Source organism: Oncorhynchus clarkii, chromosome 21 (genome assembly GCF_045791955.1).
Source record: "Oncorhynchus clarkii lewisi isolate Uvic-CL-2024 chromosome 21, UVic_Ocla_1.0, whole genome shotgun sequence".
In the NCBI taxonomy this organism is placed as follows: Eukaryota; Metazoa; Chordata; class Actinopteri; order Salmoniformes; family Salmonidae; genus Oncorhynchus; species Oncorhynchus clarkii.
The window spans coordinates 6764475-6785424 of NC_092167.1; the positions used below are offsets into that span (position 1 = coordinate 6764475).

The 20950-nt window shown below is 47.3% G+C and overlaps 2 protein-coding genes across 2 annotated transcripts in view; one reads left to right on the forward strand and one right to left on the reverse strand.

The window, feature by feature from the left end:
• Positions 1–20950, forward strand: part of LOC139378428 (staphylococcal nuclease domain-containing protein 1) — a gene marked incomplete at its 5' end in the record, with an annotated part of 274769 nt that overhangs the window by 104864 nt on the left and 148955 nt on the right.
• On the reverse strand, positions 1147–4257 carry LOC139378427 (leucine-rich repeat-containing protein 4-like). Its single transcript, XM_071120594.1, has one exon. The coding sequence runs from the start codon at positions 4230–4232 to the stop codon at positions 1377–1379; it is 2856 nt and encodes a 951-aa protein (XP_070976695.1). The 5' UTR covers positions 4233–4257; the 3' UTR covers positions 1147–1376.

The following is a 20950-nucleotide window of genomic DNA, read 5'->3' on the forward strand; positions in this document are numbered from 1 at the left end:
CAGACGCTAACGACCTGGTGTACATGTCATCTCTCCAGGTCAGGGCTAGGGGGGAGCTAGGTTACGGCTATGTTAAGATGGAGAGGGAGATTGTTGAAGATGAAGAATGCACAGTTAACGGCGAGACCCACAGCATTTGTCCTCATAAAACCGTCACTGACTGATGAAGCCACAACAGCTGGGGGAATGCAATGAAAAGAGAAATGAGATGTTTTGGGGGCCAAGATGAAAGTGTGTATGCTCACATCACCAGGGTCTGTCTCGTACATCCACAAGTCTGGTAGTGAAAAACACCTCTCTGACCACTCAAAGTCAAGCACATAGAAAACAACCCCCTCAAGTTAGCACACCATATCACACCCTACACCTTCATATCTTTACACACATGCAATCATTCATTGACATGACAGCAGTGCAATCTCATACATATCACTGGGGAGCACTTCAAATACCCCTGTTTAAATAGAGGCCCTTTAAAAGCTTTTCTCGTGGGTTCCATGCATTTGGAGAACTTCGTGAAAACGGGATAAATCTAGTACCCGCTTTGAAATGGGCCACACCTTGATTAACTACCATGTCATTGACTAATGTTATGCGTACTAAACATAGCTTCCCCCACCTGCCTCGACACACGGGCATATCAAGTGTTATTAAAAACAGCAGCAGGCACTTCTGTGCTGTGATTCATTCTGTGTGAGTCACCCAGCACACGCAGGGTTAAAGTATAGCTGCAGAGTCTTACTGCAGTGTCTGAAGCGTTTGACTGTTCGCTACAGTACGCAGGAGAACAAAACGTCATCTCTCTCTGGTTCTTTTTTTCTCTCTCCAAAAATCATTTTTTATTGCATTTGTAACATTTGGCACAATACAAATTCATGGTGCTTTTACAAGATAAACCTGTAAAGATCAAACACTGACCTTTTTTTTTCTTAAAGAAAGTCTTCTCAGTATAAATGTTTTTTCTCTTTTCACTGCATTCTCTGTAGCATTGGTTTTTAAATTAAAAATCACAATGCCTCTTCTTTTTTTAAACAAGTCTACCCTCATTTCTCAAAGTCTAGACAGTATGTTAAACAACTCGTCTTTTTAAATAGAAGTTACAAGTTAGAAAATAGTTTCAATGTATTTATTTTGAATATAATATGCTTCTCTATCACCAGTCCATGGTACTTTCAATAGTTTCATATATAGATTTATTTATAAGCATGTACAACAAGAAATGTTCAGTCTTTTTAAGTTTTGCACTCTGTACAAAACAGAAAGTTCCTGTCTTTTCCCCCGTTGTGCATTCTATTGCATGTAGTTATGAGAAGAGAGGGGTGGCTATGGGGATTGGGACTTGCCTGGGGGGTGGGTGGGGGGTTGTGTGGGGGGCTTTAAATCTGAGTCTCCTGAACCTTCTCCTTGGTGTGAGTTTTTATGACAAAGGGCTCAGGGAGGTTTGTGATGGCGCTGGGCAAGGTTCGAGGGAGAGAGTTCCCAATGTTGTTCTCTGTCCATTTAGCCCCATGTCCTGCTGGCTTGTACGTGTTGTATTTGGGCTTAAGGGTGCGGTAGTCCACTTTGTGATGGTCTGCTTTGTGGGGACTGGAATCCATTTTGGGTTTCTGGTTGCCATAATCCTGTTTGTGGGGACTGTTGTAGCCTGATTTGAAGACGATGTAGTCCGGCGCACCCTTGGGGGTGTGTTCTGATTTGGGTTTGTATTGACTGTTGTCGGGTTTGGATTTGTGTGTACTGTACTCCGGTTTGGATTTGTGTGTAATGTACTCCGGTTTGGATTTGGACTGAGTGCTGTAGTCAGGTTTGTAAGGGCTGTAGTCTGGTTTAGGTCGTGGGTGAGTGCTGTAGTCAGGTTTGAATGGGCTACAGTCCGGTTTGGGTTTTGGATGAGTGCCATAATCCGGTTTGAAGGGGCTATAATCTGCTTTAGGTGTTCTCGGGTGAGTACTACTGCTATAATCCGGTTTAAATGGGCTATAATCTGCTTTAGGTGTTCTCGGGTGAGTACTGTAGTCGGGTTTGAAGGGGCTATAGTCCGTTTTAGGCTGCTTGTGAGTGCTATATTCCGGTCTGAATGGGCTATAGTCAGCCTTTGGTCTATGAAGGCTAAAATCTGGTGTAGATTTGTGGGTGCTATATTCCACTGTAGATTTGTGGGTAGTGTAGTCCACGGTTGGTTTATAGGTGGTGTACTCAGCCTTGGGCTTGTGTATAATGTAGTCTGGTTTGGGCATGTGGATTGTGTAGTCCCCCTTGTAGTCAGCTTTGGGTTTGGGGAAGCCATAGTCTGTTTTGTGGCTGATATAATCCAGTTTTTGGATGCTGTTGTGGTCTCGTATCTCGGGCAGCGTGTGGTCTCGTATCTCGGGCAGCGTGTGGTCTCGGATCTCGTTGGCAGCAGAAGCAGGCGGCGGCAGGTCCTCCTCGTCCACCTGGATGATTTCTACTGTACGGGCGGCTGCCACCGTGCTCCGCTGCTGGTGGCGCTTCCTCAGCTTGTAGAAGGCGATGAGCATGACGGCGGCCAGCAGCGTGACGGCTACGAAGCAGCCGATGATGATCTTGGTGGTTTTCATCATCTCGTCCAGGCTGGGGACTGTGTCGGGTGGCTTGACCGTGGCGGACTTGGAGGCAGGAACGGAGGACGGTCGGGCGCCTGGCTGGCCCTCGGTGTTCTGGAGCAGAACGGTGGGAGTAGAGATGAAGACGGGCTGAAAGAGGGAGGGTGAGGCGGTGGTGGTGGTGCCAGCGCCCACCGCACCTCCCCCTGCTTCTCCTCCAGCCCCCCTACCAGTGTTAGGGGCGCTCGTTGTGGGCTTGGGCATCTCCGTGGTGGGTCCCGGCACTTCCACGGTCACCGTGGTGAAGTAGCTGAGGTTGGACGTGTTGAGTTCAGCCGCGCTCACGTTGAGGTAGGCCGAGGCGTTTGAGTTGCCGGCCGCGTTGGACACCATGCAGGTGTAGGTGCCTGTGTCAGCCGCCAGCACGTTGGAGAAGTTGAGTGTGCCATCGTTGAGCACGGCGATCCGCTGGTGGGCCGAGGCGTGCGTCAGGACAGTCCCATTGGGCAGCAGCCACCGAACCGAGGACATTGGCGCAGTCCGGCAACGGAGCTCCGCTACGCGCTCTGCCGAAATATTCAAGTCTCTTGGCGCGTCGCCTATGAAGGGGGCAGAGCACTGCAGCACGCCGGTCTCCCCCCGGTCCAACTCCACCAGCTGGCGGCCCCGCATGTGGGCCGGCGCGTGGCATCGGCCACAGCAAGTAGAATTGGTAGGGATATACTCTCGCAGCCATCGCGCCAGCCACAGGGCTTCACAGCCACAGTTCCAGGGGTTGTGGTGGAGGTGCAGCTCCACTAGGTATCTGAGGGGGGAGAACAGGTCGTGCGGCAGGGCGCTCAGGTTGTTGTGGGCTAGGTTGAGCTCCACCAGCGAGCTCAGGTCGTCAAAGGCGTTGCGCTCGATCACACCAATCTGCGAATTCATCACCCACAGCTTCTTGAGTGAGCGCAGGCCCCGGAAGGAGCCTGGCTTGATTTCGGAGAAGAGGTTCTCCGAGATCTCCAGCTCCTCCAGGCCCAGCAGGGGGCTCAGATTGGGCATCTCCCCCCGGATGTTGCACATGCCCAGGTTGAGGTACTTGAGGTTGTGCAGGCCCTCAAAGGCGCCATCGGAGATGAAATCCAGCTTGCGCAGCTCGCCCAGGTCCAAACGCATGAGCGAGGGCACTCGGTTGAAGGCATACGAAGGGATGCTCTCGATGGGGTTATTCCTCAGCCATAATTCCCTGAGCTTGGACAGGTACTCAAAGGCACCACTGGGCACCCCAGTTAGCCGGTTGTCAAATAGCTCCAGCGTGTTTAAGCTGGTGAGGCCATTGAAGGCGCCCACCTCGATCTGCCGGATGGCGTTGCGGCCCAGCTGCAGAACCTCAAGGTGGTGCAGGTGTCGGAAGGTGTCGGCCTGCACCTCTCCAATTGCATTCTCCATCAGGTTGAGGTGGCGCGTGTTGGCGGGGATGCCCGGGGGCACGCGAGTGAGGCCGCGCCGAGTGCACACCACTTTGCTCAGCTGGCTACTACACGAGCACTGTGGTGGGCAGCCCTGAGGGCCTGGCGCTGCTGCCCCCGCCATAGCCAGAGAGGCGCTGCTCCACGCTCGCGCCATCAGGAACACAACACAGAGCAGGGTGGCTCGACGCACAGCTACCCGCCCCAGGAGACTCATGATGTGGCACGCTCATAATTCAGCATCGTCCGGGGGGAGAGGGGGGGGGGTGGGGGGTCGGTTGGTCGGTTGGTTGGTTGGTTGGTTGAATGGGTTGGTGGTCGAAAGTGGGAGGGGGGGGGGGGGGGTGAGGTATAAGGGGAGGGTGGAGAGGGCTGGCCCTACCCCGGATTAAGCAAGACTCTGGCTCTCTTTTCCATGGACACTACTGGAGGGGGAGGGCAACTGCTCTTAAATGTTTCAGAGACAGAAAAAATTATAGAATAGGAGATGGAGATGATTGAAATAGGGTTGGAAATGCTAGACACCTACCTCAAGCGTTTTTTTTTTACAGGTCCTTACGAGATTGTTTGTCAATCACAGAGTGTTTAAATCGGGTATATATCCAAGGAGCAGAGAAATAAAGACTTTTATTTCTGCTCTGTTAGAAGCAAATGAAGTGAAGATTCTTTGCCAAAATGGCCCCTTTTTATAATTCCACACAAGCGAACATCATCCGAAGAAGGAAAAGATGTGAAGGCCCATCCGAAGCTTGTGTTTTAGATGGGTAGGAATCCAGTCAGGCTCCTATAGCAGGACACGCTCGCTCGCTCTCGGCTGCTCTTCTCCCGCTTGTCCTTGGAATCCGCCGCTCGATGTTTCCGCCGAACGCCTTCTCCAAGTCTCCATAGCACAAACGCGTGCTCACCGACACACACACTCCGCACTCTGAAAACCCAAGGCAGAGAAGAAAAATGGGTGGGGGAAAAATTCCACAGTCCTTTCAAATTTCTTCCCCTTTTTTTTGAGACTGGGGGGGGGACAGGACCCCCCCTTTCCTTTCCCTTGGCTCTTTCTATTTTTTGGTGGTCAGTCAGTCAGTCTACCCTCTCTCTCTCTCTCTCTGTGTGTCGCGTCGTGTCCACTTGATTTCTGTAGCGCTCGGCAGGGTTGAAAAGGCTACGCGACACACACTGCGGTCATTAGCTTATTTCTCCTCTTAACTAGCTCTGCGCTCCAGCACAGCAGCACGCAAACACGGCTCGCCAGCAGCGGCGCTCACACACACACACACACACACACACACACACACACACACACACACACACAGCAGCTGCAGCCTGCCTCCCGCGCACTTCCCAATAATCCGTCAATTTCTTCCGAGGGTGGGTGGGGGTTTGTAACAGAGTTGAGAGAGGGAGGGGGGCGTAGAGTAGATTCAGCAGCAATATCAGCACAGCAAAAAGAGGCTAAAGCGCCATCTCCCTCGGTCTCTTTCTCGCTCCTGTTTTCAATCCCTTTTTTTCTTCACCGCGCGACAGAATAGGAGAGTGAAGCAAGAGAGAGCCGAGCTGGGCACAGGCGTGAATGTTATAGCAGCATCGATGAGGAAAACAGATCCGCTGTAGCAGCAGATGAGCGAGAGCGGGGATGTGTATCTCTCTCTCTCTCCCTCTCCCGTTCTTCTCAGCCCCCGCAGTGTCCTGAGGTAGTGGCCAAGCTCAAAGCACTCAGTCCTTTGTGTGTGCCAGCGCGAAGCCTTTCAACCGTGTTAGCTTCCACTGTCCTCTCTTTCTCTCTCTCTCTTGTTTTTCTCTCTGGCTCCCTGGTTTAGAGGAGAATAAAGCGCTGCCCAGGTGAACTGGAGAAAACGGCAGCGTGTCCCCACGGCAACACGATTTTAACCCCTGCAGCCCCGGTGTTAATCCTGCTGCTCAGGTTATTCCGGCACGTTTTTCTGGTGCCAGTGTGGTGCAAGGCTGCTCTCACTCTCTCTCTTTCATTCGCTTGTTCACTCTGTTGCTCTTTCTCTTTTGTCCTTGAGTGGGAAACGTGAATGTACTGCTGACGCATCCTGCTCGGAGCAGTGCATTGGTTTGATGCAGTGTTTTTGTGCATTAACTAATCCACTCTCCCCCTCTTTCTTTCTCTTTCTCTTCTCTTCTCTCTCTCTCTCTCTCTCTCTCTCTCTCTCTCTCATATATTCTACCCTGTTCCTCTCCCGTCTCACTCAAGCCATTGCTCTTGCTCTCTCTCCTCGTTTGCCTGTCTACTCATCTTTTTTCTCTCTCGCGCTCGCTCTCTCTCTCCGTTAGAAGGTCAATGTAGAGTGAGTGTATCCTGCCTGACGTGTGTGCGCGTGCACACGTGTGCTCTGGGCCCTGGGACATTTTGAGGACTGGATGGCGGGAGATGTTCTACTGTTGAGTGAGGTAGAGAATGAGGAAGTGAAAAAGAGAGGGACAGAGAGATTAAGAGAGGTGGACAGAGAGAAGTGAAAGAGGGAGGGAGATTAAGAGAGGTGGACAGAGAGAAGTGAAAGAGGGAGGGAGATTAAGAGAGGTGGACAGAGAGAAGTGAAAGAGGGAGGGAGATTAAGAGAGGTGGACAGAGAGAAGTGAAAGAGGGAGGGAGATTAAGAGAGGTGGACAGAGAGAAGTGAAAGAGGGAGGGAGATTAAGAGAGGTGGACAGAGAGAAGTGAAAGAGGGAGGGAGATTAAGAGAGGGGGGCAGAAGTGATAGAGAGAGAGGGACAGAGAGAAGAGTCGCTCTGATTTCGATGATAAACACACCTCTTTTTGATGAATGATTTTACTCTATATCTACGGTCTCTCTTTCTCTCTCTCGTTCTCTCTCTTTTGCTCTCTCTCCCTCTTGCTCGCTCTTTCCCTTTCTCTCTCTCTGTCTCTGTCTCCCTCTCTCTCCTTCTGACTCTCTCTCTCTCGGTCTCCCTATTTCTCTCGCTCTCTCTCCTCCATTTCCCAGGAACAGGGAAATAAGAATATCTGACTCCTTCCTTTCCCCACTATTCTCTCTCCCTTCAACTCCCTCTCTCACTCCCACCTCTTCCTCTCCCTCTCTTCTCAAAGTGATGTGAGTGAATGGTGATTAGTCAGGGGTCTGGCCCCTGGTCGGAGAGTGGGATGCTGCTGACTGGTGCTTGGAGCACATCAGGCCACCGTGCAGGGTCTTCTTGGTGTGTGTACAACAGGGATTCCTCAACTAGACACAGATGGGGTTTTTTATTTTGTGGATGGTCTTGGGGCTGGAACATAAGTACAAATAATTTGTAGGCATTGAACGCAAGAAGATATAATATTTGACTAAAACATGATCATTTCAAACCTTGCTTACATTTGTATACGATCACACTTGGGGATAATTTGGAAAATATTTCCAAAATTCTAATGAATATTTTATGTCCAACAATAAAACTTTCGTTCATTTATAAAAAAAAATTTGCTCAGAAAATCCATAAAGTCACTTGGCTGCCAGCTGGGGAACCCTGGTTCAGAACATAGAATTACAACTGATAAGGGAGGTCCTCATTAGACATCACCGGCAACAACGTCGCCTAACAAACCCACCGTCACTGGACCAGACAGGACTGGCAAAAAGTGCTCTTCACTGACGAGTCGCGGTTTTGTCTCACCGGGGATGATGGTTGGATTTGCGTTTATCGTTGAAGGAATGAGCGTTACACTGAGGCCTGTGCTCTGGGGCAGTGTGTCACAGCATCATCGGACTGAGCTTGTTGTCATTGCAGGCAATCTCAACGCTGTGCGTTACAGGGAAGACATCCTCCTCCCTCATGTGGTACCCTTCCTGCAGGCTCATCCTGACATGACCCTCCAGCATGACAATGCCACCAGCTATACTGCTCATTCTGTGTGTGATTTCCTGCAAGACAGGAATGTCAGTGCTCTGCCGTGGACAGCGAAGAGCCCGGATCTCAATCCCATTGAGCACGTCTGGGACCTGTTAGATCAGAGGGTGAGGACTAGGGCCATTCCCCCCAGAAATGTCTGGGAACTTGCAGGTGCCTTGGTGGAAGAGTGGGGTAACATCTCACAGCAAGAACGGGTAAATCTGGTGCAGTCCATGAGGAGGAGATGCACTTCAGTACTTAATGCAGCTGGTGGCCACAGCAGATACTGACTGTTACTTTTGATTTTGACCCCCTTTGTTCAGGGACACATTATTCCATTTCTGTTAGTCACATGTCTGTGGAACTTGTTCAGTTTATGTCTCAGTTGTTGAATCTTATGTTCATACAAATGTTTACACATGTTAAGTTTGCAGAAAATAAACGCAGTTGACAGTGAGAGGATGTTTATTTTTTTGCTGAGTTTAGTTGATTTTGGCTCTGAAAACACACACACACACACACACACACACACACACACACACACACACACACACACACACACACACACACACACACACACACACACACACACACACACACACAGCCGGAAGACCTAACCCGGGATAATCTGCACAGCTCCATGAACCCAGTCACAACATCAGCTTGCAATGTCAATTGCCATTCTGTTATAATGGGCCAAGCCCAAATGTAATGTTGTGTGTGGATGAGGTGAGCAGTGGTACTGGCAAGCGCTCTGTCTGTTCAGAGCGGGAACAGTGTGTTGCGTTTGACCCAAGGGTCTCATACGAGAATTCCTTACCAAAATTACCCATCAACCCATAATGACCACGGCTGGTAGTTGGTAGGCTCCTCTCCTTGTAGCCTGCCCTGGATTGACTCACTGAAACAGTTCCCCCTAATGCCACATTGAATTGACCCAAAATGGCAGCTCTGCTCTGATAGGCTCTAGTTCTGCCCCCCCCCTGTCAATAATGTTGTTGATATATCTTTGGTTGTGCTAAAGCACTGTCCAAGCAGTGCTGGTGGTCATATAACGTTACGGTGATCCATAATGGCAGAAGGGAGTCTGGTTGAGTTGTGACGGTTCCATGAGGGGATCTGATGAATTTAACGTTGAAAGACTTAACTGCCTGACCACCACCATGCCACCCTCTCATGCCCGCTAGCCCTAACGTGCCTGCTGCTTCCTCGAATGCCCTGGACCGCCTGGCGTGGTTTGTGGGCACAAGACGACCCACTTTTTGGCACGGTGGGTCTGCCAGTCAGTTAGCGTTTCAAGGGTAGACGTGTGTGTGTGTGTGTGTGTGTGTTTGTGGAGTGCGTGGTGCAGAACCCAGGCCTTGGGGCTACAGCCAGCGAGTCTGGGATGCTACCAGTCGCATGTAGGTCAGCTGTGTGTTTGTGTGAGATATGAGATGAGGGAGCGAGAGGACCAATGAGTATATGTCCTGCCGTATATCCCTAATGCTAATCTGATTATATACTGTACACAGAAGCAGGATGATAGATCTAATGAATATTATGTCATTGCACAGCCCTCGCCAGAAATGAGGATTTGTGTGCGTTCTGTTTAGTTTGAGAGTGTAGGCTAAAGAGCAGGGGTGGGCAACATACGAGCCCATTCAATCCTGCCCAGGGGAGATTTGAGTAAAAAATATACAAACAATATTGGGAAATGTATTATTTTGGGTTAAGGTCCAGGTCACTCTTGAATGTCCAAAACTATATGGAAATTATTTAAAAATTCTAATGGACCTAAAAGTTTCAAATCACTGCCCCTTTTTCTGTCCGGCAAATTGCTTTTGACAAAGTAATTGCTCCGAAAAAATCTGTGCAAAAATCTCGAATGCAACTTTCTATCGTTGGATTCTATCTTATAACCTTTGGAATCAGAGGCAGATGCTTACTCCCATCTGCCGTCCCCAACGCCCTAGCAAAACCCAACTTGAAGGTAACAGCCCTCACAGTTGCCCCTAGTGGCTGGTTTCTACATCATCTCCCGACATCCTCAGACATGGATGGACGTGGGATACTGACTTGTATCATGGGTGACCTGGCTGCTATAGCGCCTGTGAGCCTGAAAGGCGTGTGTGCTTGGGGAAAGACGTCTCTGCTTCTGTGTGTGTGTGTTTTCTGAGTTTGTATGTGCTCATTTCTTTTTGTGTTAGCTGTGTGTGTTCATAGTGTTTGTGTGTGTGTGTCCTTCACCTCTACAGTATCTAGGGAGACCACAGTCCTCTCTCTCATCAGTTCTGCTCAGCCTCATCCCCAGTTAACTGGGTTTAACCATTTCTCCAGCCCACTGCCCAGCCCTCCGCTGGGAACTTTGTCCCCGTCTCTCTCTCTCTCTCTCTCTCTCTCTCTCTCTCTCTCTCTCTCTCTCTCTCTCCCCCCCAGACTTTCAGTTTTCCATCCTCTGCTAGTTTTAGTATTATTTTTCAGAGGAGGGAACACACACTGACTGACCTTGGGGAAGAGGACAGGGGTCGGACACTTCTTTTCCTATTTTTCATTTCAATTTCCAGGAATTAATTCTGGGAGAGATTACACCCACAAAGACCGCCGCCACCCTGGCGAGAGAGCTTAAACCGTGTGTGAGGGATTTTACCATTAATCATTATTCTCACTACACACACCATACACGCGCCAGTGTGACAGCTGGCAGTTGTCCAGCATACAATGGACACACACACACACACACACACACACACCTGTACACGCACCCAGACATATGCTACATTGTAACTAGATTAAATATTCTAGATTAGACTTCTGTAATCCACCTGGGTTGGGTTCAATGTGAGTTTTATTTTATCACGTTAAGCTGTCAGTTAAATGACCTTAGGTGAATTTAACCCACCATAGATAATCTCAACTCAACCTGTGTGGCCCCTTGTCTGTCTCTTGTCTCTCTCACACTCTCCTCTCCTTCTTAACAGTGTATTAGTGCGTGGTCTAATATTTGAAGGCCAGTCAGTGGTTAATTGTATTTGCCCAGATGGTGTGGGAGTGTGAGACGTGGTACATGTGTGACATGTTATTGGGGGCTTAAGGGTTCAGTCTAAGTGAATCCACACTTCAACTCCCCCTCTTTGTGTCTCTCTCCCTCTCTCACCCTGTTGATCTCTACCTCTTTCTCCCCTCTTCCTCCTCATCTCTATCTTTCTCTCTCGATCTACCCTCCCCCTCTCTCCTTTCATCCCCCTAGTGTGCTACAGCAGCTCACACAATAGCCATTGTTTATAGACTAATGACCTTCATTATGTTTGGGGCCAGTTTGTAGCCCCGCCAGAGCTAGTGGATTAGCTAGCCTCATGTCAGCTGGATGTGGAAGAAAGCAGGCTTAAAGTAGCCAACCCAGTGATCATCCTCATCATCGCCTGTTAAAAGCCTTCTAAATATCCTGGCAGACAAACATTTAATGAAAAGACTATTGAAGTCGCCCAAATTCAGTTTTGGGATTTGAGAATCATCATATCTTTTTTGATATGGCTTGTTGCACATCTGAAGCATAGCGTTTGTGGTCGTGAGATTTGAAGGTCAATTGTGTGTAGTTTAGCCTAACAATGTTTGGATTTAGTCCTCTTGTGTTTCTTTTAGTGTGACCTTTTAGATATTTAGTGGTGTAAATAGCCAAAGTGTTTTGTGTTAATGTTCTGGGGCACACACACACACACACACACACACACACTGTCACATTTAGGAACGCATCCAACCAGTGCTCTCCCTGGCATCCGGTACCAAGGAGGTGGGGCCAACCCCCTGTTGCTCCCCCATTCTACCATATGCAAATTCCCCCGCCGTCTATCCCGGCCACGTCATTGGTCGAGGAGGCTCCATTAAGATTCCGGAAGCGTCGTGGCGTGCGCATTATCCCTCACTGTGTCGCCTTGTCAACCACCTGACGGGCTAGCGGGCTGTAAATAGAGCGGGCTCCATTCTCAGCTCCCTGGGTAAAGACATGTAAATGCCCAACCATGAGAGGCCTTAAATCTCCCTGACTTTTAGCTGCTTGGGAGCAGAGGACGTGTGGGTGGTGGGGGGTTACTCTGGGTACTCTGCCCTACTCTCTCAATCTCCCTGTTCTCCCAATCCTCTAGTCCTTTTCAGGGGCTGGTGAAAATGAAACTTGCCTGTCTCTCTCTCTGAGTTTGCTGGCTAGCTGAGCACATTCTCCATTGCAGCACAACCGTGGTAAAGAAAGCCTCTAAGAGTTAGTCTAATATTCTGTCCAAACTGTTTTATGGTCTCTGCCTAGCGAACTCTTTGAACGTGACCACTGAAATACATGCTATGTCAACATTTTAATGTGGATAGTTTTTCCACACACCCAGTTGTGATATTGTGTTAACGCCTTTGTACTTTGCCTTACTGTCATGAGATGCTAGCTTCTGTCTCCAAAATTGCATTCTCTATTTACCTCCAGTTTCCCACAGTCTTCCATGAAACGGCCGGGTAAGCGTGGAAACTCCATCAGAAACCATGTGGGAGGATTAGGAGGGGAGGGGAGGCAGGTTAGATCGGGACAGAAGGGAACAGCTTTCATCCCCAAAATCCGTCACAGATATATGCCAGACTATCAACAATGGTCAGACTGAGTTCAATGCCCACAGCCTGTCTCTGGGTCTGTGTGTGTGTGTTCCTGTCTGTCACAAATCCCTTCTGCAGGAAGATACAGAACATTTCACAGATATTACCTCTATAAAGAGTTTCAGCCAGTGAGGAAGGTAGCTAGCCTAGATGGAGAACCCAGAGAAGCCTGTGACTTATCCTCTAATATTCCCAATTTTGATTTCATTACAGGTAAACTTTCCCTCTAAGTAACCTGGTTAGCATTCCAAATGGCACCCTATTCCCTATATAGTGCACTACTTTTGACCAGAGACCATGGGGCATGGTCAAAAGTAGTGTACTATATAGGGAATAGGGTGCCATTTGGCGCTTTAATGTATTCCTGCTCAGTGTAGCCCTTAGACACTGGGAGCTCTTCGGGCAGATTGAAGCCCCTGCTACCATTCAAATGAACAATCTGTTCCCAGGCTACTAGGCTGGAGATGAGTCAAAAGGGCTGCGGGGGAACAATGTGATAAGATGCTGTAATGCAGGCTAATGCAGAGAGGTGTGAGCATGCACAGTCAGGCACTGTTAGTTGGTACATCGCAAAGGTGATGAGGGATATCACCTGCTTCTATGTTGTTTTTTTTTGGGGGGGGGGGGGGGGGGTAGATTTGTTGGGAGTTTCTGTTCAGTGAAAAAAGGTGTGTGTGCTGCATGTGTGTCGGTGCAGTAGGTGTGAAAATGTAAGTTTTAATAAGTGTGTGCACGTATGTGGTTGTGTATTTATTGGTACTTCTCCTAATGCTGATCTCATGATTTTGACACTCCCACCCCCACTCCTGCATGGACTATCTGAACCAGTCTCCTCGTACAAACCTACTGCAGTCAGTTTCTCTAAAATTTCATCTCCATTCCTCTCCTCCCCTTTTAAAACCTGAGGATTTGTCCAAACAAGCTAAGTGGGTCTAATCTGGTGCGTACGCCTGTCATACAGACATGTTACTCCAAGAGTCCTCCACAGAACACTCAACCAGCCAAGCAGCTTTGCAGCACCGGGAATAAAAGAAACAGCAATGGAGAGGGAGAAGGCGAGTCAATCGGCAAAGGAGTGGAATATGACGTCCAAAAGAGAGGGGGAGAAAGACGGAAAAGAGGAATAAATCCCCTTAAACCAGGGCCTGTGACCTTTCTTAAATGTGTTTTCTGTTGCAAGGCAATTGGGGATTTCCCCAGAGGTGGGGCTGACTGGACTCGGCCAGGCAGGCTGCTCAGTAGCTCTAGTGAAAGGAAAAAAGCAATGGCTAGCACTTTCTAAGTTGAAGTCAATAACAGGTTTGGCCATTCTATCAGGGCCTCTCTCTCTGTGTTGAGAGCTCAGGGATGGAGAAATGGGCGTTGATTGAGTTCTTAAAAATACTCCTTCCTTCCAACAATCGGTTGTGAAAAAGCGGGAGGGAGCATGCGCTGAGGAAAAAGTAGACAGGAAAGAGACTGTTGATGGATGGCCTGGCAGAGATGTACTACTGCATAGATGTACTACTGCAGAGATGTACTACTGCAGAGATGTACTACTGCATGGCAACAAGGGGGGAAATGGAGAGATAAAGAGGAAAGAGAGGGAGTAAACAAGTGTGAATGGGAAAGGGCCTGGAGATCAGAGACCTTGGGAGTCCCTCCAGACTGTTTCACTGGGCTTGAGAGATCGAGACGCACACACAGATAGGTCTAATGCACATAGATTTAGCCCCAAAACTCCTATTCTCCAAATCCCTTCTCATATGTTAGCATTTTTACCAGGGCTTACAGGGATTAAAGTGGGCACGGCTGGCCGGCTTGTATCGGGAACGGAGAGATCCAGAAAGATGACTGTAGAGGAGAGGACACACTGTGTGTGGCGGTAGATGGGCTACTGTGTGTGTGTGTGTGTGTGTGTGTGTGTAATCCTCCATTGCCTGACAGATACAGTAACTATACTAGTCATATCAGCACAGTTTGGCCCACAGTATGCTGTTAGTATGTTGGAAAGCATCGCTTGCAATTTTCTTGAACCTTCCCTCAGTTCTATTTAGAAATATTTGAAAGATGGGCACATTGAATTTGTATAGCCTACAGTTGGGTTTCTACATTTTCCTTTGTCAGCTAACCTTAGCATTGGCCTACATTATAAGTCCCATTTATTTTCCATGAACCTAGACCTGGATGGGTTCTATGCTACAGTGCCTTCAGAAAGTATTCATACCCCTCCACTTAATCCACATTTTGTTGTTACAGCCTGAATTCAACATGGATTAAATGTTTTTAAAATTCTAACCCATCTACACACAATACCTCATAATGACAAAGTGAAAACATGTTTTTAGAAATATTTGCATATTTATTGAAAATTAATTAGGCATATCTCATTTACATAAGTATTCACACCCATGAGTCGATACATGCTAGAATCACCTTCGGCACCAATTACAACAAAGTTTTTCTGAATCTCTAAGAGCTTTGCACAACTGTAGATATTTGCACTTTTATTAAAAACAAAAAAATGATTCAAGCTCTGTCAAGTTTGTTGTTGATCATTGATAGATCATTGATAGATTTTCAAGCTGATATATGTCAAAACTGTAACTAGGCCACTTCGGGAACATTCAATGTTGTCTTGGTAAGCAACTCCAGTGTATATTTGGCCTTGTGTTTTAGGCTATGTTTTGGAATATTTGCATTCTCTACAGGCTATGTTTATACTGTGGAGTAGCTACAATGTTGTTGATCCATCCTCAGTTTTTCCTATCACATTCATTAAACTCAAACTGTTTTAAAGTAACCATTGGCCTCATGTTAAAATCCTTGAGCGGTTTCCTTCCCCCCCGGCAACTGAGTTAGGAAGGACGGCTGTATCTTTGTAGTGACTGGGTGTATTGATACACCATCCAAAGTGTAATTCATAATTTCACCATGCTCAAAGGGATATTCAATGTCTGCTTTTTTTTTTTACCCCATCTACAAATAGGTGCCCTACTTTGCATGGCATTGAAAAACCTTCCTGGTCTTTGTGGTTGAATATGTGTTTGAAATTCACTGTTCGACTGAGGGACCTTATAGATAATGTGTGTGTGTGGGGTACAGAGATGAGATAGTAATTCAAAGATGTTAAACACTATTATTGCACACAGAGTCCATGCAACTTATCATCACATTTTTACTCCTGAACTTTCTTAGGCTTGCCATAAAAAAGGGGTTAAATACTGACTGACTCAAGACATTTAAGCTTTTAATTTTTAATCACAAAGTAAAATAATAATCTAAAAATATAAGTCCACGTTCACATTATTGGGTTTTGTGTGTAGGCCAGTAACACACCATTTCAATTTAATCCATTTTAGATTCAGGCTGTAATGCAACAAAATGTGGAAAAAGTCAATGGATGTGAATTGTTTCTGAAGGCACTGTATGCAGTGGAACGACAAGGTCAATGGACTTCTAGGAGAGAGAGGTCTACTTTACATTAACCACCAGTTCCTCAAACTAGTGTACATCTAATGCCCTAACCATCAGTTACATCATAAGTTGGCCTTTAGGTGTGTGTGTGGTGCGTGTGCATGTTACCCAGAATGGGCCCGATCCATGTCTGACGCATGGCCCCAATCTGTTGTATGTTTCTCCCGACTCACATCTGGAGCAATGGGTTTTCCTCTGGATAGACACACATACTGTACACACACACGCTGTACACACACACACTGTACACACACTGCCCAAAGATGCATTTCCATGGTCGTACGATGCAGAGGACGCTTTAATATTGTATGAAACCAGACGAGTCAGTGTAAATAAACCACACACTGTCCCCCATCAAAACTTCATCATGGGAGAACAACTTGATCGTTTTGTGGTTTTGCTGTGGTAAGAGTGCTGTCTAGTATGAAGAAGCAGGACATTTCACTTCCTCCTCCTATTCCCCTTCCTCCTTCCCTTCTTTTTTTCTCCTCCTCGTCCTAGATGGTGCCATGTGCCGGTCATCCCTGGCTGCCTTGTGGTTTTAGCACTGTGCCCACTCCTCTCTGTCTCCTTCCCTCTCTCGCCTTCCCCGTATGACAAGCTCATGGTGAAAGCCCATGCCCGCGGGATGTGTGCTCTCTCACTTACTCACTTCCTCTCTCTCTGTCACTTACTTACTCACCATATCTCTCTTTCTCTTTCATTCTGTTCCTTTCTCCGAGTATCAACCGCAGGAACAGACAGGACATGGGAGAGAGAGAGCTGCTGACGACAGGCCCTACGTCACCTCGTGTCCCTCTCTCCCGCGCACATAGACAGACTGTTATCTCACACACATAAACACTGTTCTCTTGCTTGCATACACACACATCTCTCTCTCACTCACACACACACTCACACACACACACACACACACACACACACACACACACACACACACACACACACACACACACACACACACACACAGACACGTCGCTCTGCCTCCCAGCTGAATGCTTTATGTAAGACAGTTTGTTGGCCTTAGAGGAAAACTCCATGAAATTGCAGCATATTATTGCCCTGCTACTGGGAAGCTATAGGCAGAGAGAGTTAAGCACACTGCATAATATCATCTACCATGTACAGTTGCTATCTGAAATATTCATCCCCCTTATATTTTTTTCACATTTTGTTGCATTACAAAGTGGGATTGAAATGGATTTAGAAAGTGATTTTGTTGTCATTGATCTACACAATACTTTATGTCAAAGTGACAAGACAATTCTCCACATTTTTACAAATGAAAACAATATTAACTCAAATATAGTCATTGCATCAGTGATGGGGCCGTGGGGGGGCTGCCGTCTTATTGGCTCTCAACCTATCATGCAATTTATTATTTTTTTTGCGTTCGTAACTTGTTTTATACATAATGTTGCTGCTACTGTCTATTATGACTGAAAAGAGCTTCTGGACATCAGAACTGGGATTATTCACCTCAAATTGGACGAGGAGTTCTTCAAAGAGTCGGACGCAGGGGATATACTGCAGACATCCGACCAGGCCCCGATCCCCGTGATTTGCTGGAGAAGGAAACTGAGATTTCGGCAAAAGATCAGGGTGCCTTGCAAGGATCAGGCAACGAGTGGGTAATCTGCCCTTGCCCTCCGTTCTGTTAGCTAGCTGTCATTCGCTGGAAAATAAATGGGATGAACTGAAAGCACGTATATCCTACCAACGGGACATTAAAAACTGTAATATCTTATGTTTCACTGAGTCGTGGCTGAACGACGACATCAAGAACATACAGCTGGCGGGTTAGACACTATCGGCAATATAGAACAGCAGCCTCTGGTAAGACACGGGCAGGGGCCTATGTAGTTATGTAAACTGCTGGTGCACGATATCTAAGGAAGTCTCAAAGTTTTGCTCGCATGAGGTAGAGTATCTTATGATAAGCTGTAGACCACAATATCTACCTAGAGAGTTTTCATCTGTAATTTTCGTTGCTGTCTACCTACCACCACAGAGCGAGGTTGGCACTAAAACCGCACTAAATGAGATGTATTCCGCCATAAACAAACAGGAAAACACTCATCCAGAGGCGGCACTTTTCCAGAGCCGGTGACAATGCAGGGAAACTTCAATGAGTTTTACCAAATTTCTATCAGCATGTTAAATGTGCAAGCAAAGAGAAAAAAGGTCTAGACCACAATTACTCCACACACAGAGACGTGTACAAAGCTCTCCCCCGTCCTCCATTCAGCAAATCTGACCACAACTCTATCCTCCTGATTCCTGCTTACAAGCAAAAATTAAAGCAGGAAGCACCAGTGACCAGTGTCTATTAAAAAAAGTGGTCAGATGAAGCAGATGCTAAACTGCAGGACGTTTTGCTATCACAGACTGGAACATGTTCTGGGATTCATCCGATGGCATTGAGGAGTACACCACATCAGTCACTGGCTTTATCAATAAGAGGACATCGTCCCCACAGCACATACATACCCCAACCAGAAGCCATGGATTGCAGGCAACATTTGCACTGAGCTAAAGGGTAGAGCTGCCACTTTCAAGGAGTGGGATTCTAACCCGGAAGCTTATAAGAAATCCCGCTATGCCCTCCGATGAACCATCAAACAGGCAAAGTATCAATACAGGACTAAGATTGAATCGTACTACACCGGCCACGACGCTCGTCGGATGTAGCAGGGCTAGCAAACTATTACAGACTACAAAGGGAAGCACAACCGAGAGCTGCCCAGTGACACAAGCCTACCAGACGAGCTAAATAACTTCTATGCTTGCTTTGAGGCATGCATGAGATCATCAGCTGTCCTGGATCACTGTGTGATCATGCTCTCCGCAGCTGATGTGAGTTAGACCTTTAAACATGTCAACATTCACAAGGCCGCTGGGCCAGACGGATTACCAGGACGTGTACTTCGAGCATGCATTGACCAACTGGCAAGTGTCTTCAGTGACATTTTCAACCTCTCCCTGTCCGAGTCTGTAATACAGGATGTTTCAAGCAGACCACATAGTCCCTGTGCCAAAGAACACTAAGGTAACCTGCGTAAATGACTACCGACCCGTAGCACTCACGTCTGTAGCCATGAAATGCTTTGAAAGACTGGTCATGGCTCACATCAACACCACTATCCCAGAAACCCTAGACCCACTCCAATTTGCATACCGCACCAACAGATCCACAGATGATGCAATCTCTATTGCACTCCACACTGCCCTTTCCCACCTGGACAATAGGAACACCTATGTGAGAATGCTATTCATTGACTATAGCTCAACATTCAACACCATAGGGCCCCCAAAGCTCATCACTAAGCTAAGACCCTGGGACTACACCAACAACACATCCCCCACGCTGATCCTCAACATGGGGGCCCCTCAGGGATGCGTGCTCAGTCTCCTCCTGTAGTCCCTGTAGTCCCAAGTTCCTTGGTGTCCACATCACCAACAAATTTCCATGGTCCAAGCACACCAAGACAGTCGTGAAGAGAGGACGACAAAACCTATTCCCCCTCAGGAGATGGAAAATATTTGGCATGGGTCCTCAGATCCTCAAAAGGTTTTACCGCTGCACCATCGAGAGCATCCTGACGGGTTGCATCACTGCCTGGTATGGCAACTGCTTGGCCTCCTGTTACTCTCTGTTATTATCTATGCATAGCCACTTTAATTACCCTACCCACAATTACCTCGACACCGGTGCCCCCTCACATTGACACATTGACTCTGTACCGTTACCCCCTGTATATAGCCCCACTTTTGTTATTTACTACTGCTTTTTAATATTTTGTTTTTCTTATCTCTTACATTTTAGTTATTTTCTTAACTGCACTGTCGGTTAAGGGTTTGTAAGTTAACATTTCACTGTAAGGTCTAAACCTGTTGTATTCGGCGCATGTGACAAATAAAATTAGATTTGCATAAGTATTTACCCCCTTTGTTTAGGCAAGCCTTAATTTGTTCAGAAGTGGAATGTGGCTATATGCAGTGAGTGGGAAAAGTATTTGATCCCCTGCTGATTTTGTATGTTAACTTCTTTGTCAGTGGGTAATCAGTCTATAATTTTAATGGTAGGTTTATTTGAACAGTGAGAGACAGAATAACAACAACAAAAAATCCAGAAAAACGCATGTCAAAAATTGATTTGCTTTTTAATGAGGGAAATAAGTATTTGAATCCTCTGCAAAACATGACTTAATACTTGGTGGCAAAAAAAACCCTTGTTGGCAATCACAGAGGTCAGACGTTTCTTGTAGTTGGCCACCAGGTTTGCACACATCTCAGGAGGGATTTGGTCCCACTCCTCTTTGCAGATCTTCTCCAATTCATTAAGGTTTCGAGGCTGACGTTTGGCAACTCGAACCTTCAGCTCCCTCCACAGATTTTCTATGGGATTAAGGTCTGGAGACTGGCTAGGCCACTCCAGGACCTTAATGTGCTTCTTCTTGAGCCACTCCTTTGTTGCCTTGGCTGTGTGTTTTGGGTATTGTCATGCTGGAATACCCATCCATGACCCATTTTCAATGCCCTGGCTGAGGGAAGGAGGTTCTCACCAAAGATTTGACGGTACATGGCCCCGTCCATCGTCCCTTTGATGCGGTGAAGTTGTCCTGTCCCCTTAGCAGAAAAACACCCCCAAAGAATGTTTCCACCTCCATGTTTGACGGTGGGGATGGTGTTCTTGAGGTCATAGGCAGCATTCCTCCTCCTCCAAACACGGCGAGTTGAGTTGATGCCAAAGAGCTCCATTTTGGTCTCATCTGACCACAACACTTTCACACAGTTGTCCTCTGAATCAATCAGATGTTTATTGGCAAACTTCAGACGGGCATGTATATGTGCTTTCTTGAGCAGGGGGACCTTGTGGGCGCTGCAGGATTTCAGTCCTTCACAGCGTAGTGTGTTACCAATTGTTTTCTTGGTGACTATGGTCCCAGTTGCCTTGAGATCATTGACAAGATCCTCCCATGTAGTTCTGGGCTGATTCCTTACCGTTCTCATGATCATTGC

Excerpts from the sequence above, each read along its gene's own strand:
- LOC139378427 (XM_071120594.1), bottom strand. The coding sequence starts at position 4,232 with ATGAGTCTCCTGGGGCGGGTAGCTGTGCGTCGAGCCACCCTGCTCTGT.